A 15,141-nucleotide genomic window follows, 5' to 3' on the forward strand; every position below is an offset into this window, starting at 1 on the left:
TAGTCACCATTCTCTTGTCTGTGTTTATGAGGTTTTTTTTGCGGGGGGGGGGGGGGGGCTTAATCCCTTCGCTTTTTCCACCTAGTCCCCACAGCCCCTCCCCTCTGACAGCTGTCAATCCATTCTCTGTCTCTATGAGTCTGTTTCTATTTTGTTTGTTTTGTTAATTAGATTCCACATATAAGTGAAATTCTGTGGTGTATATTTGTCTTACTCTGACTGGCTTATTTCACTTAGCATAATATTCTCCAGGTCCATGCATGCTGTCACAAAAATTAAAATTGTTTTCTTTTTCTATGGCCACAGAGTAGTTTATTGTGTAAATGTACTATGGCTGTTTTATTCACTCATTTACTGATGGGCACTTGTGCCGCTTTCAAATCTTGGCTGTTGTAAATACTGCAGCAAGGAACATAGGGGTGTGTACAGGGTAGGCAAAAGTAGGTTTACAGTTGCAATACAAATAAGTAATACAATAATAAATAACAATGCAAGCGTAAAGTCTATGTTTTGCATACTTGCAACTGTATATCTACTTTTGCCCACCCTTGAATATTCTTTTGAATTAGTGTTTTGGGTTTCTTTGGATATGTTACCGGAAGTGGAATCACTGGGTCTTAAGGCAGTTCCGTCTTTAATTTTCTGAGGAAATTCTATACTGTTTTCCACAGTGGCTGCACCAGTCTACATTTCCACCAACAGCGCACAAGGGTTCTCTTTTCTCCACAACCTCTCCAACACTTGTTTGTTGATTCACTGATGGTAGCCATTCTGACTGGTGTGAGGTGACATCTCATTGTAGCTTTATTTTACATTTCGCTGATGATTAGTGACATTGGGCATCTTATCATAGGTCTACAGGCCATCTGTATATCCTCTTTGGAGAAGTGTCTATTCAGGTCTTTTGCCCCTTTTAAATTTTGGATTATTTGTTTTTGTGGTTTTGAGCCAGCCTTTTCTTTGTCTGTTATTCCTTGACTCTGTTCACGCATACTCAGATTCTTTCCAGTTCCTGCTTTACTGGATGTTCCTCAGGATTAACTCCCCCAGTTGCCAAATAAACCTAAAATACTGAATTTAATGTGTAAACAGAAACTGAATCTAGTTTTGCTTGTTCACGTGGGTCCAACTTCTGCGAGAACTCACTACTATAAACAAACATGATCTTCAGCAGCTCGCCTACAGCATCCAGAGCACCAATGAAATCCTCAAAGGTTGATAAATACTCATGAATTTCTGCTGGATAGTCTTAATTCCTTCTGCCATTCTGATGAACTTTCACTGGACCTTCCACACCTGTCTCCTGGAATGCGGTCTGGTGGCGATGACTTCAATCAAGGAGAGCCATTTTTAAAAAACAGTACTTCCTAAATAGGCATTAACTTCACAAGTCTGATTTTTTGCACTAGATGCAATATTTGGAGTTAATATGCCATTGTTCCCCCTGACAGCATTTCCCTCCTGTAATATAAACATCCTGTAACAGCCCTAGCTCTGGCCTCCCTCCAGGACACCAGGTTACCTCTGATATGAAACAAAGCTGTATCTGGAAAAACTGGGGGTGGGGGTGGTGACTCTAATCCCTTCTTAATGATGAGAAACAAATGTGGATTGTGTTCCTGCTTTATTCTGGCAGTGAATCTTTAAAATCTTTTTTAAAGTTGTGAATAAATTGCCCTTTTAATAGACCTTAATTTTTAGAGCATTTTTAATTTTAAAATTGAGCGTATGGTACAGACGATTCCCACATACCCCTTTCCCTGCACAGTTTCCCCTGTTGGTAATGACCTGCATTTGTATGGCATATTTGTTATAGTACATGAACCAACACTGATACTCTATTATTAACTAAAGTCCACAGTTTACATTAACCTTCCCTCTTTATGAGTACACTCAGTGGGGTTTGACAGATGCATAATATCATGTATTCACCATTATAGTATCACACATAGTTTCACTGCCCTAGAAGTCCTGTCCTCCATCTATTAATCCCTCCCTCTTCCCCATAAACTGCTGGCAACTACTGATCTTTTTACTCTCTCTGTAGTTTTGCATATGCCATAGTAGTTTGTAGTTTTCCAAATGCCGTATAGCTGGAATCACACAGTATGAAGTCTGTTCAGTTTGGCTTCTTTCTTTCACTTAACAATATGCATTTAGGGTTCCTCCATGCCCTTCACAGCTTGATGGTATATGTGTATTTCTTTTTATCACTGAGCGATAATTTACTGTACATATGTACCACAGTTTGTTTCTTCCATCCCTTATTAAAAGACATGTTAGTTGCTTTCAGGTTTTAGCAATTCTGAATAGAACTGCTGTAAATATTTGTGTACAGGTTTTGTGTGGACATAATTGGGTAAATGCCTAGGAGTGTGATTGCTGGGCCACACAGTGCAACTACATTTGGCTTTGTAAGAAATTGCCGAACTGTCTTCCAAAGGGGCTCTATCATTTTGCATCCTCACCAGCACTTGGCATTGTCAGTTTTTTTTATTTTGGCCATTCTAATAGGTGTGTAATGGCTACCATCTTAACCATTTGTAAGTGAACAATTCAGTGGCATTAAGTACATTCACAGAATACTTTTTATTTAGCAAAACTGAAACTCTACCTTTTAAACAATAACTCCTCATTCTCTTTTCTCCCCAGCCCTTCCACACACCATTCTACTTTCTGTCTCTATGAATCTGACTATTCAAGTATCTCATATAAGTCAATCGTATGGTATTTGTCCTCTGTGTCTGGCTTATTTCACTCAGCATAATGTTCTCGGGTTCATCCATGTTGTTGCATATGTCGGAATTTTCTCCCTAACACATGCACAAAGTCTTTTCTTTGGAATCTTTCCCACACCTCCTTTTAGGGACAAAATAACTGAGGAAGAGATTTCCAAATTTGCTAAAATATCTTTGGGAAATAGTTGCATTTATTATTGTTCTTAATTTTAATGGCCATATGTGTAGCAAGTGTGATAGGGAAAGACCATAATGTGAATTTTCGTTCCCTTATTGTTTAGAAGCTTCTATGTTCTGGGCATTATAGTGTATGTTTCTAATAGATACAGGCGTGTAAGGTCATATGAGGATGTAAGGTCTTTCTCTCAATTGGGTAGTGTTCATTTTGGTCATGAACTATAAAAACCATTTGTATATACACCCTGAGATCAGAATTGCCAAGGTATTTTGATAACTTGCATGGACTGTAATAAGAAATACAAAATCATTTTAAAATCTAATTTAATCTACATTAATGATTACAGAATCAGCTGTATGATTATGTATCTGACTGCTTCACAATTCGCTTGCCTACGGTAGGTCCAAGTAAGAAATTCCTGATACCCAAATCCTACTCTGTTCAACTAAATATAATCATTCAAGGCCATTAACTGTTGTTTTACAGATAAACATTACCAATTGTATGATTCTATTTTGATACTTTATAAACAGAAATCCATTAGTCATCTCAAAAAAAATTTCCTTCATTTCCCCTCCCAATTTTTAAATTATGACAAAATACACATAACATAAAATTTACTATCTTAACCATTTTTAAGTGTACAATTGAGTTGTATTAAATACATTCATAATGTTGTGTCACCATCACCATCATCCATCCACAGAGTGTTTCCAGCTTGCAAAAATGAAACTCAGCACCTATTTAAAAAATAACTCTCCACTCTCCAGTCTCTGCAGCTCCTGGCAACCATCATTTTACTGTCTGTCTAGGAATTTGACTCCTCTAAGGCCTCATGGAGATGGAATCATACAGTATTTGTCTTTTTGAGACTGGCTTATTTCACTTAGCATAATATCCTCAAAGGTCATCCATGCTGTAGCATAAGTCAGAATTCCCTTTCTCTTTAAGGCTGGATAACATTCCATTATTATTTATTTATTCATTTGTTTTCGATAGACACTTGGGTTCCTACCACACTCTAGCTATTATGAATAATATGGCTCTGACCATGGGTGTACAAATATCTCTGAGACTCTGCTTTTACTTCTTTTTTAGTTTATACCCAGAAGTGGAATTGCTGGATCATATGGTGATTCTATTTAAAGTTCTTTGAGGAACTGCTATACTGTTTTCCATAGCAGCTGCACCATATATTCCCAGCAACAGTGCACAAGGGTTCCAATTTCTCCACATCCTTGCTAACATTTATTTTCCTTTAAAAAAATTTTTTTTTGATAGTAGCCATCCTAAAGACTAGTAAGTGCTATTTCATTGTTGTTTTGTCCCAAGAGTGAATTTTAATGATGTACATACTGGCTGTCAATATCAGGCCAGATTGAAGGAGTTCCTAGGAATCAGCCTTTCCACTGGAAATCCTTAGAACTTCATCAGATTTTGCTTTGTGACAAAGCAAATCAGCCTGAAACTTCAGAAGACAGGGTAATTAATTTGGACATTAGGGTGGTGATTCCACACACACACACACACACACACACACACACACACACATTAGTTTAGAGATTCCTTCATTGACATCAAAGGTTTTTAATACAATGTTTGTATATGGCTTGTGTGTGTATGTGTGTGCGTGTGTGTGGTAGGTTTTACTGGAGTGTGTTATGAATGTGCCCAGATTCTAGCTCCCATGGCATGACCTCAGCCACCGATTCTGAATCCCTCTAGCATTTACTGGGGAACCCTTAGGGGTAGTGTTTTCTATGTAAGCTCTGGAGTCAGTTTGCCTCTGTCTCTCTGCTCCCTTGTCGCTCCGGACACAGTCATCCACTCAGCCGAGCCCCCGCTTACTCCTCTGTCGATCAACATCTGCAAACTTGGGGCAGCTAGTTCCTTTTAGGTCTCAGTCTCTTCTTCCACTGCTAGGTTTTTCCACTACCAGGTTTTCCACTACCAGTCTGCACAAGGGAAAGGGAGAGGTGGAGGTGAGAAATTGCTCTCTCTCTGCTTATTATTTCTTTTTCTTGCTTTGTTGCAGTGACTTCCATTAAGTTCCAAAACTTCCAGTACTGTGCTGAAAAGGAGTATTGAGAATGGACATCCTTGACTTATTTGTCCCTGATTTTAGAGGGAAAGCATCCAGTTTTTGCCCATAAGTAAGCTGTTAGTTGTAGGGTTTTTTTGTAGATATTTTCTATCAAGTTGAGGAAATTTCTTTTTAGTTTGCTGAGTTTTTTTTTTCCTTGAATGGATGTTGGAGTTTGTCAGATGTGTTTTCTGTATCAATCAGGCCTACTTTCTGAACCCACATTTCCGATTCCAGTAAATTCCTCTTCCCAGAAAGACAGTCAGTGGGAGTTTGTACCTCCTTTAGGTGAATACCACCTATGCCCAAGATGGTTTGGCTGGAGACTCTCAAAAGGCCATCACTTCAAAATAGACTGGCCAGGAAAATCAGTTAATTTTCTATGTTTGGAGAATTTACTCTCAACTCCATGTGCAGAAAGACATCAACAACGTAGTTGATGTTAACCTTCACTCAGTCTTGCCCCGTTTCATTTTTATGATCACTTTAAGTCAAGGAATCTTAACCTGAGTTCTGAAACATTTAACTTCAGCCTTTGAAGTCTCAGCAAGTACTCAAAAAAAAGAAAACAAGTATGTATTCACAAAAACAAGCAACAAGTTACACTAAAGAGGGCTCTTTGAAACATTTGTTCTCCAGGCTTCCTTAGTCATCTGAGTTTGTGAAATGCTGTTAAAGGAATTAAATAGGATTTTTTTTTTTTTTTACCAGAGAAGGGCTCAGAGGTTTTGATATGCTAATGTGTATTATAAATCTCCTAAGAGCAGAAATATATGGGAAGTTGTTTCCCAATTTCATTGTGGAAGTGTTTTATTTCAGAACATCTTCTGGGTAATTGCTGGCTGATAGGTGAACACAGTCTAAATTTACATAGAGCAAAGAAAAAAACATTTCCACCAATCCAAAAAAAAAGTAACACAGGCTAACAAATATATGCCTCAGTTCTTTCAATATAGTATAACATTAAAGTACACTGAGATTAAATTTAGAGTTCAGGTTACTGGTTTGTTTTCTCTGTCAGTAAGATGAGGGCCTTGATTTGCACTTTAAGCCTGTTAAGGGAAACCTTTCAGATTAATGACTTTTTTTAAAGATTTAAAATTAATTTTTATTTTTAGACAGGGGAAGAGAAGGAGAGAGGGAGAGAAACATCAATGTGTGGTTGTCTCTTATGCACTCTGCGCTGGAGGCCTGGCCCACAACCCAGGCATGTGCCCTGACCGGGAACCGGGAACCGAACTGGCAACCCCTGGGTTTGAAGCCTGTGCTCAATCCACTGAGCTACACCAGCCAGGGCAGATTAATGATTTTTTAAAAGTTTTGTTTTTATTTTTGGTTTTAGAGAGAGAGGAAGGAAGGGAGAAGAGAGTTATAAATTGAGAGAGAAACACCGATTAACTGCCTTCTGCAAGTGCCCCCACCGGGGACCCAACCTGCAACTCAGGTGTGTGCCCTGACCGATAACTGAACCGTTGACCTTTCTGTTTGCTGGACCACGCCCAACCAACTGAACCACATGGGCTGGGGCCAGATTAAAGTTTGGCCCAAATAGGTCTTGGGAGAAAAATAAACTTTGAAGTGGCAGTTTTTACAGTTTCTGCATATGTCCTGAAATTAAAAAAAAAGTTTTAGAAGGACACTTCCTAGTTACATTTAGATTTGATTATTTGCACTCCTTTATCTGAAGCCACAGAAGTTTTGAGCATGGGGATCAAGTTAGGAGTACGGGTTCTGGGTCATAGTGGCTAAATTCCAAGTAGCTTGCTGTTATCTTTTCCGCAAAAGCTGGGAGATCTTGGACAAGCCATTTACCTTCTCTGTTTGTCTTTTCTACAATTTTCATGTACTTTTACATTTGCTCGTAAGAAATCTAAGCAGGGCAAGTAATGATAAAATTATCATCTTCACACTTGGTGAAACATTCTCAGAATGTGTAAATGATTTGCCTAAATTCACAGATCAATGAAGCCATAGTAACTCAAAAATCGGGAGTTCATTCTGACTTTAATACTTGTGTACTTTCCTTTTTATTTGTCTCCCAACATTAGATAAAAATTACATATTCATTCCAAAATGAAATTAATTTATAGGTTATATAAGTACAACTTTGTATGTGAATTAATAAGCTTAAGATATAGTTGGAATAATCCACGAACATTTCCTGAAGAAGTCTGCAGGAATGTGGGAAGGCAATTAACGTTCATAACTTTTATTGAGTACCTACTGTATGTCAAATGCTATCCTACACATTTTACAAATGATTACTAGTTCTCAAACAGTATTTTGATGAGGTTTTAAGGAACAGGAATGAATGAGGCTTTCCAAGATAATGTAACAATTCCACAGTATAGTTCTGTATCTTGATTGCATTGCATGAATCTACATGTGATAAAATGACATAGAACCAAACACACACCATGTGAAATCCCTGCTTTTGTAAAATTATGTCATAAGTAAGTGTTGAGGGTACCTAGGTTTCACCTCTGTTTGTCTCAAGAATACTGGTTAAGTATTTTATGGAATGTCCAATATGAGTCTGTCCAATGCTTTTCTCACAGATAGGGATTATGGGTTTTGTGGGGAGGCAGACCACAGAGGTCTGTACTATATTTGCAACTGTGAATCTAATTATTTCGAAATTAAAATAAAAATGTACTTATTCTTCAAAGGGGATTAGTAAATTTACTTGACTAGAGTCCCCACAACACCCACGCACACCCATTAACAATTCATATAACTGCAGTTGTTTGGAATGTGAATAGAGAAACTTAATTATAAGCTCCCAGCACCTCATATCGGACACTTCTGTTCAACAAAATGATTCGGGGTGGGAGGCGCGTTGTAATAGGCATGGGTTTGGGGAGGTCGTTCGGTTTCTCCAAAATCAGACCAGAAGTTTCTCTGTTTTGGAGCCTTAGCCAGGACCCTTGGTCCCCTTCCGGCCACCACCGAGAAGTTGCACTGAGAGTGCTGGGAAACGGTTAAGCACAGCCGGAACCGCAGCAAAGGGGAGTCAGGTCGTCTTACACCTCTCGGGCCGTGATCTCTGCCCAGCAGAAATACACAAGTGCCTAACCTCTCCTGGCCTGAAGGCCCGCAGCGGGCGAAGTCCAAGCAGCTGCCACTGCCCGGCCCGGAGAAAGAATCTGAGCAGCACACACCAGCAGCGCTAGGGACGCGCGACCCCTCCCGCGCACGCTCCGCTGGCCCGCCTCCGGCCCCGCCCCTGACCCCGCCCCCGCGTCGCCTCGCCTCGCCTTTCTTGCTTTTTCGCCCCCTCCTCAGCCAGCCTCCTCCCAGCTCGGCCCCTCTGGGAGCGCTCAGGACGTCCCGCGTGCGCGCCGGCGCCTGACTTCACTTCCGGCTAACGCGCTCCGCTTGCCCCCTGGCCCCGGATGGTGACTGGTGGTGGTGTTGCACCTCCCGGGACTGTCACTGAGCCGCTTCCCAGTGTGATTGTGCTGAGCGCAGGCCGGAAGATGGCGGCTGCGGCTGCGGCGGCCTCGGGCTCGGGCTGCTCCTCGGCGGCGGGGGCGGGAGCGGCCGGGGTGTCCGAGTGGCTAGTGCTGCGAGACGGCTGCATGCGCTGCGACAGCGACGGGCTGCACAGCCTCTCCTACCACCCGGCGCTCAACGCTATCCTGGCCGTCACCAGTCGCGGGACTATCAAAGTCATCGACGGCACCTCGGGGGCCACTTTGCAGGCCTCGGCGCTCAGCGGTGAGTGTGCGGCACACCGGGCGCGGGCCGGGCGCGCTGCGGAAGGAGCCGGGCCAGCGAGATGCCGGGGAAGGAAGCCGCCCAGCCCCAGGGCTCGGCCTCCGGAGGAGGGGAAGCGGCGTAGCGGGAGCGGGGTGGCGGGAGGGCAGGGCTGGGGGCTCAGGCCTGGCTGTAAAGGCGAGTCCGGAAGCTGATAGAGGGGGACCGTAGGATTTGGGTTTTTCAGCGGTACAGCTGGGAAGGAAAGACTGGCAAGTTGGGGAGTGGTGGGAGTTGCCTTTCAGGCCTTGAGCTACCGGTATAGGTTGATCCTGTGGAAGGGGTGAGGAGGCCTCGGATCTCAGCCCTGGAGGCGGCCAGGCCCCCGGGGAGGTCCTGGGGAAAGTGCGGATACTGCGTTCAACCAAATCAGAGAGGAAAAGGATCGAAGGGTTAGTCCGGAAGAGAGAGGTTGGTGGCCGGAGGCAAGCCTTCGAGCCGGCCTCCAAGCTCTCCTTTCTTGAGGATAGAAGTAGGTCCCCGGCTGTTCATAGGACCTGCAGGTGCTGGGATGTATCACGGCGGTCTTCGAGCCGGGGGTGGGAGTGGGAATGGGGTGGGGGTGGGGTGCGTTGTAGTGGGGGTAGGGTGGGAAGTAGGCGGGCTAAGCTGCCTGAACTGTTCTGTCGAAGACTTGAGGACTCTGGCGGACGCCATGGAAGACCAGACCTTGTCCCCTACCTCGGGACTTCCAACTTCTACCCCCCAGTGACAAGAAACTCGGAACCTACGATTTATGAAATGTAGATTCCTTTGGGTTCATAATGAGGTGAAACTTTAGGCCGTTGTTGCTTGTTTTGCCATAGTGAGCCGAAAGTTGGGCCTCGGAGGTTTGTCTGAGTCTCACCAGTGGAAGAGAGCAGTTCTGGGTCGTGTACACACGGTGGTCCAGGGACTGGACTTATCTGCATGAAGAGAACGCTCTTTGCACTGGAGGGGAGTGTTTTGGAATTGCCCTGGTCAAGTTACGTTTGGCTGAGATGACATTTCATTTGCGGTTTAATGAGTGACTTAATTTAGATTTGTAAATTGAGATTGGAAAGTGAGTATATGTGAGTGAGTTAGACTGATGCACAGATTTATAATATATACAACGGTGCATTGAGCCGAGTGGAAGTAATGTGGCCTGCCGATATACTTGTATTTTAACATAGACAAATTAGGAAAGGTTGTTATTTAGTTTACTGTATGAGTAACAAGGCACTTGAAGGAAATGGAATTTAGGGCTACAAAGATAAAATAAGGGCTTTAATTTTTGTTGATATGAAAGTTGTGAAAAAAAAAAAAAAAAGGACTGTTATGGCTATAGAATGGGAACCTGGAACATACTTAAGGTCTGAGAGCAAGTTTTGGGTTGTAGTTTTGTAATTTTTCCTTTCTTGGCCTAAAGGACAGGAGGGGTGTCCTAGATGTAGCGATGAGCAACTTGGACATAACAGCTTGTGTGAGAGGGAGATACTCATTAGTATTCAGTGATTGATATCCTCTTAAATTCACTTAAAATGTTTAAAATTCAGGAAGGTATAGAGAATAATTATGATCCCCCAGTAAATTTAAGAAGTAAAACACTACAGAGAGAGTTGAAGCCTCTGTGCCACTTCCGGATTGCATTCCTCCAACCCTCCTCCTTCCATGAACATTACCTTTGACTTGGTTTTACCAGTGTCATACATGTCTTTATGCTTTTTAGTATGTACTTGTATCTTTAAACAATATCCAAGACTGTATTTCATGATTTTAAACTTTGAATAAGTGGTATCATAATATAGGTATATGGATTTCTATAAAAGGCTATATTAGCAAAAGTCTTAAAATGTTTTCTGTAGAAACAGGAGTCTCTCCCTGGAGGGTGTGGCTCAGTTGGCTGGAGCACTGTCTAGTAACAGAAAGGTTGCAGGTTCTATACCCAGTCCAGGGAGGCAACCAATTGATGCCTCTCTCTTACATCGGTGTTTCTCTTTCTCCCTTCCTCTCGCTCTAAAAGCAATGAAAAACATGTCCTCAGGTGAGTATTAAAAAGAAAAGAGTCTCACAAGGTTTTCTGTCTGGTGGCCGTGTTTGAGAAAAATAACATGTGCTAGAATTTGTTCTAAGTGGTTGGGGAAATTGTACATATATGTATGTGTCTGTTCATAAAAGGGAAAGATAGTTACTTTACTGGTAGATTACTAAAAGGGAGAGTTTTAGGTGCATAATGTAAGTGTGAAGATAATGGATGTATAAAACCTAGCACTGATTTGGGAAGACTTAGTTGGGGTTTGTTGGGGCATTTGTTAATAGGAAATGCACAGGATTGGACACAATTGCAGATACTCATACACTGAATATTGAATATGTTACTAAAAATCTGTAGAAGAGCTGTGGCAAACAAATTAAAGGGATTACCGAAAAAGTTTGAAACAGACAATGAACAAATTCTGAAATGTTTTCATATGTGAGAAGTGCAGTTTACTAGTACTAATTACCAGAGGTTGTATAGGGACATGTGTATGTCATCTATTCAGATGATTTTGGAGGGAGTGCGGCAGTTTATGTTTTGTCTGGAATATGTGGGTATTAAGTAGGTTTGCTTTTAATGTAATAAGAGGGTGAAAGTCCTATAAACAGAATGGGGAGAAGGTGCCAGTAGTGATCATGGTCCTAACATGACCCTTCTTCCCAGTTCATGGGCAGTGAGCAACCCCAGAGGAAAGACATCTTTGTTTGAGAGACTCAAGAGTGGTGTAAACGTAACTATATAGGGTTAGTGGGTGAGAGTGTGTCTGATGGGTGGGCTCAGTTTATAGTGTAATGGGTGGCCTATTAGTGCAGACTGGAAATTAGTAGATGGAAGCAGAACTTGTATGTATGTGTATTCATTTGGGTGGCAAAAATGGTGAATTTTTAACTGTCTACTAGTATATATCTTCAAATTACCTGTGTCCAACATAAAATATTTATAAATATGCTTTGATTAGGTTAAGTAGCTATATGTATATATGTTGGTTAGGCAAGTATTTACTCCCTGTTAGTGTTTTAGAATTAAGATTCCTGATTCCTTGGCCTGCCATTAAATGACCTCCATGATCTGGCCTCTCCAGTCTCTCGAGTCTTGTTTTCCTGTTTTGTGGAACTGGTTCATTTAATTTCCTTTTCTAACTCCAGTACTTTTGTCCTTTCTTGGAGTGCACCAGCTTCCTCTGGACGAATAGACACATCTTACCCATTTTTCAAACTCTAGAGCTGGTCCTAATTTCTGATTCTTTCAGTCTGAAGTGATCCACTGGACCCCTAATGCATAATGTCCTATTAATATCTATTGCCAACTTACTATTTATGGTATGTTTTCTGTTTAGAACTATTTAAGTTTCATTTTATTTAGCTTTTTGTGAATATGTGATGCCTGTTTTTCTGAAAGCTTGTCTGCTTGTTTATATTCCTTCCTCAGTATGCCTGATACAAAATATTAATAAATATTTTTTATTTGGTATAAACTAATGAGTATGATAAATGGATGCTTCCTTACATACTAACTGGTAAATAAACACCTTCTTTGGCTTTTTTTTCTTACATAGATTTTTAAAGAGCAGTTTTAGGTTCATAGTAAAAATGAGGAGGAAAGGCAGGTTCCCATATACCCCTTGAGCTTGAGCACGTATACGCACAACCTTCCTCCCTGTCCATGTCTGACACCGCAGGGGTATGTTTTTTACAGTGAACTTGCATTAACACATCATCATTCACCCCAAATCCATAATTTACTTTAAGGTGCACTCCCGGTACTGTACATTCTGTGGGTTCTGACAAATATGTATAATGTCACACAAAAGAGTTTCCACTGTCTTAAAAATCCCCTGTGCTCTTCCTGTTCACCCCTTCCTCTGCCCTCCCCCTGGCAACCACTGATCTTTTTGCTGTCTCCATAGTTTTGCCTTTTCTAGAACGTTAAATAGTTGGAATCATAGATTATGTAGCCTTTTCAGTTTGGCTTCTTTCACTTAGTAATGTGCAGTTGAGTTTCCTCCATCTCCTTTCATGGCTTGATAGCTCATTTCTTTTTAGCACTGAATAATATTCCATTGTCTGGTTGTACCACAGTTTTTTTATCTCTTCACTCACTGAAAGACATCTTGGTTGCTTCCAGGTTGTGGTGGTTATGAATAAAGCTGCTGTAATTACTTGTTTGTAGGATTTTGGGTAGAAGTAAGTTTTTACTTCATTTTTGTAAATGTCAGGGAGGATGACTGCTGGATCATATGGTAGGTGTATGTTTTATAGGGCTGTCTTCTAAAGCTGCTGTACTGTTTTGCATTCCAGCAGCAATGAATGAGAGTTCCTGTTGCTTCACATCTCATTAGCATGTGATGATGTCAGTGTTTTGGATTGTGGCCATTTGAAGAGGTGTGCTATCTCATTGTTTTAATTTGCAGTTCCCTAATAACATGATGTTCAACATCTTTTCATATGCTTATTTGTGGACTTCAGGTTTAAAAAATCAAAATAGCTTATATACACTACATACATCACGTGGCCATATTTATATTACTGGATATGTCCTTCTCTTTAGCTCTTTGTTTCTGCAGTTTCACATATCAGTTAGGAAGGAGTCTGGTTTTGCAGTCAGATGGCTTGGAATAAGATCCCAGTTTCTGATTTTTTTTTCCAATTTAACTCTGACCTTGACTAAATTACTTAGAATTTCTTTTTTAAGATTTTGCTTATTTACTTTTAGAGAGAGGGGAAGGGAAGGAGAAAGATAGGGAGAGAAACATCAACCCATTGCCTCTTGCACGCCTGCAACCTGGGACCTATTGTGCAACCCAGGCATGTGCCCTGACCGGGAATTGAACTGGAGACCTTTTGGTTCGCAGGCTGGCACTCAATCCACTGAGCCACACTAGCCAGGGCAAATTACTTAACATTTCTTTTTCAGTTTTCCTTTTTGCAAAATGAGGATGATAATTGTACTAATGGTGAAGAATTCAGTGTTAATACATACATAGTGTTTAGAACATTGTGTTTAATGTTCAAAACATTCCTCTTACTTACTTGTAAATCTCTGTAAATACTCTTCTTACTGTTCTTTTTAACTTAAACCTGTTACATTTTTTGGACTTAACTCCAAATTTGAACTTCTTAGGAGTTTTTTGGACTTTACCTACCATCTTTTGCTACCCTGCAGGGTTCATCTAGTTTTTGCTTTGATGTAAGAATAAAGTATTTGATGGAAGATTAAATGTAAGAATAATAATTTGTTAATTTCATTATTTTCTTATTTATATAATAAGTGGCAGTGGTGATTTCTGTTCCTGAAATAGTGCCTCTCCTTCCCTAAATGTAGTATATATAGTTTGTGTTTTGTTTTTATAGCATTTTTGAGGGCATGTGGTGAGAGAATGGGCCTTATGTTTTAGGTAGTCCAGATTTTTGAGGTTTAGCTCACTAACTCACTACCTAAACTTTATGAACTTCAGCTTCCTTATTTGTAAATTAAGATTACTATTTCAGAGAGTGATTGTGCACATTAAGTGCTAAACAGTTTGAAGTGCCTAAGACTTCTGGGTGTGTATATAAAAGGTACACAGTGAATGTTAATTTTCTTAAGTTTCATTGGTGCTTAATATTGCCATACTCCTCACTATTGGATACTTTAAAAAATGTTCACTCATTTAGCATTTATATACAGAGGATAAATAGATACCATTCAAAATTTGATGGAAATAGAAATGTTGGTAACACATATTATCTATATTTGGATAAATATCATTCAGTGTATTGAAGTGGCTAAATATCAAATGAAGTTAAGTTTGTTGTAGTATTAGTTATGTACAATGGGGGACCTAAAAATGGAATTATTTATTAAAAATTGCATATTTATTTTTCTATGTTTAAACTTAAGTCACATTCAGGGCACCCTCCATTTGATGCAATGTACCTATCGAGATGCTTTTCCACTGCTCAGAAGTTTTTGAACATGTTGATTTTGGTGCCTTTTAGTGCTTCTGATGTTTTTTGTTTCATCTCTTCCACATTGGCAAAACTGTTTCCCTTTGAGGACTGTTTTCATTGGGGAAACCAAAAAAAGTTGTTTGGGGGCAAGATCAGGTGAATAAAGAGGGGAGGGCATGGGGGTCATGGATGGGGCATGGCAGTCTTGCCATTTTTGGTCAAAAACTGCTGAACACTCATTGTGGTATGGGCAGGTGTGCTTATAAAATCACCCATCAAAAAATTCACTGAAGCCAAATGTAGTCTGTCACAACACCAGCTGATAACACTGATACAGATGGGTTCCTAGAACACTCACCTAGTGTTGTGAGGGAAGTCTGTACTACGAGGGGCCCACCCTCCAGAAGATAATTCCTTTTTTTGGGGGGGGTCCCCTGGTATATATACAGATTGTT

The 15,141-nt window shown here is 40.7% G+C and overlaps 1 protein-coding gene across 11 annotated transcripts in view; it reads left to right on the top strand.

Moving 5' to 3' along the window:
* Positions 1-8,378: 8,378 nt before the first annotated feature.
* The window catches only part of BIRC6 (baculoviral IAP repeat containing 6), a 197,421-nt gene continuing 190,658 nt past the window's right edge, over positions 8,379-15,141 (top strand). For 10 of the 11 annotated variants that reach the window (XM_036027815.1, XM_036027820.1, XM_036027817.1 and 7 more), the window contains exon 1: positions 8,380-8,719. In XM_036027815.1, the coding sequence (XP_035883708.1) occupies positions 8,395-8,719 (325 nt within the window). In that variant the 5' untranslated portion in view covers positions 8,380-8,394. Of the gene's footprint in view, positions 8,720-15,141 lie in introns of all 11 variants that reach the window. The other variant, XR_004903615.1, reaches the window with a different exon arrangement.

Source organism: Phyllostomus discolor, chromosome 6, assembly GCF_004126475.2.
Source record: "Phyllostomus discolor isolate MPI-MPIP mPhyDis1 chromosome 6, mPhyDis1.pri.v3, whole genome shotgun sequence".
Classification (NCBI taxonomy): domain Eukaryota; kingdom Metazoa; phylum Chordata; class Mammalia; order Chiroptera; family Phyllostomidae; genus Phyllostomus; species Phyllostomus discolor.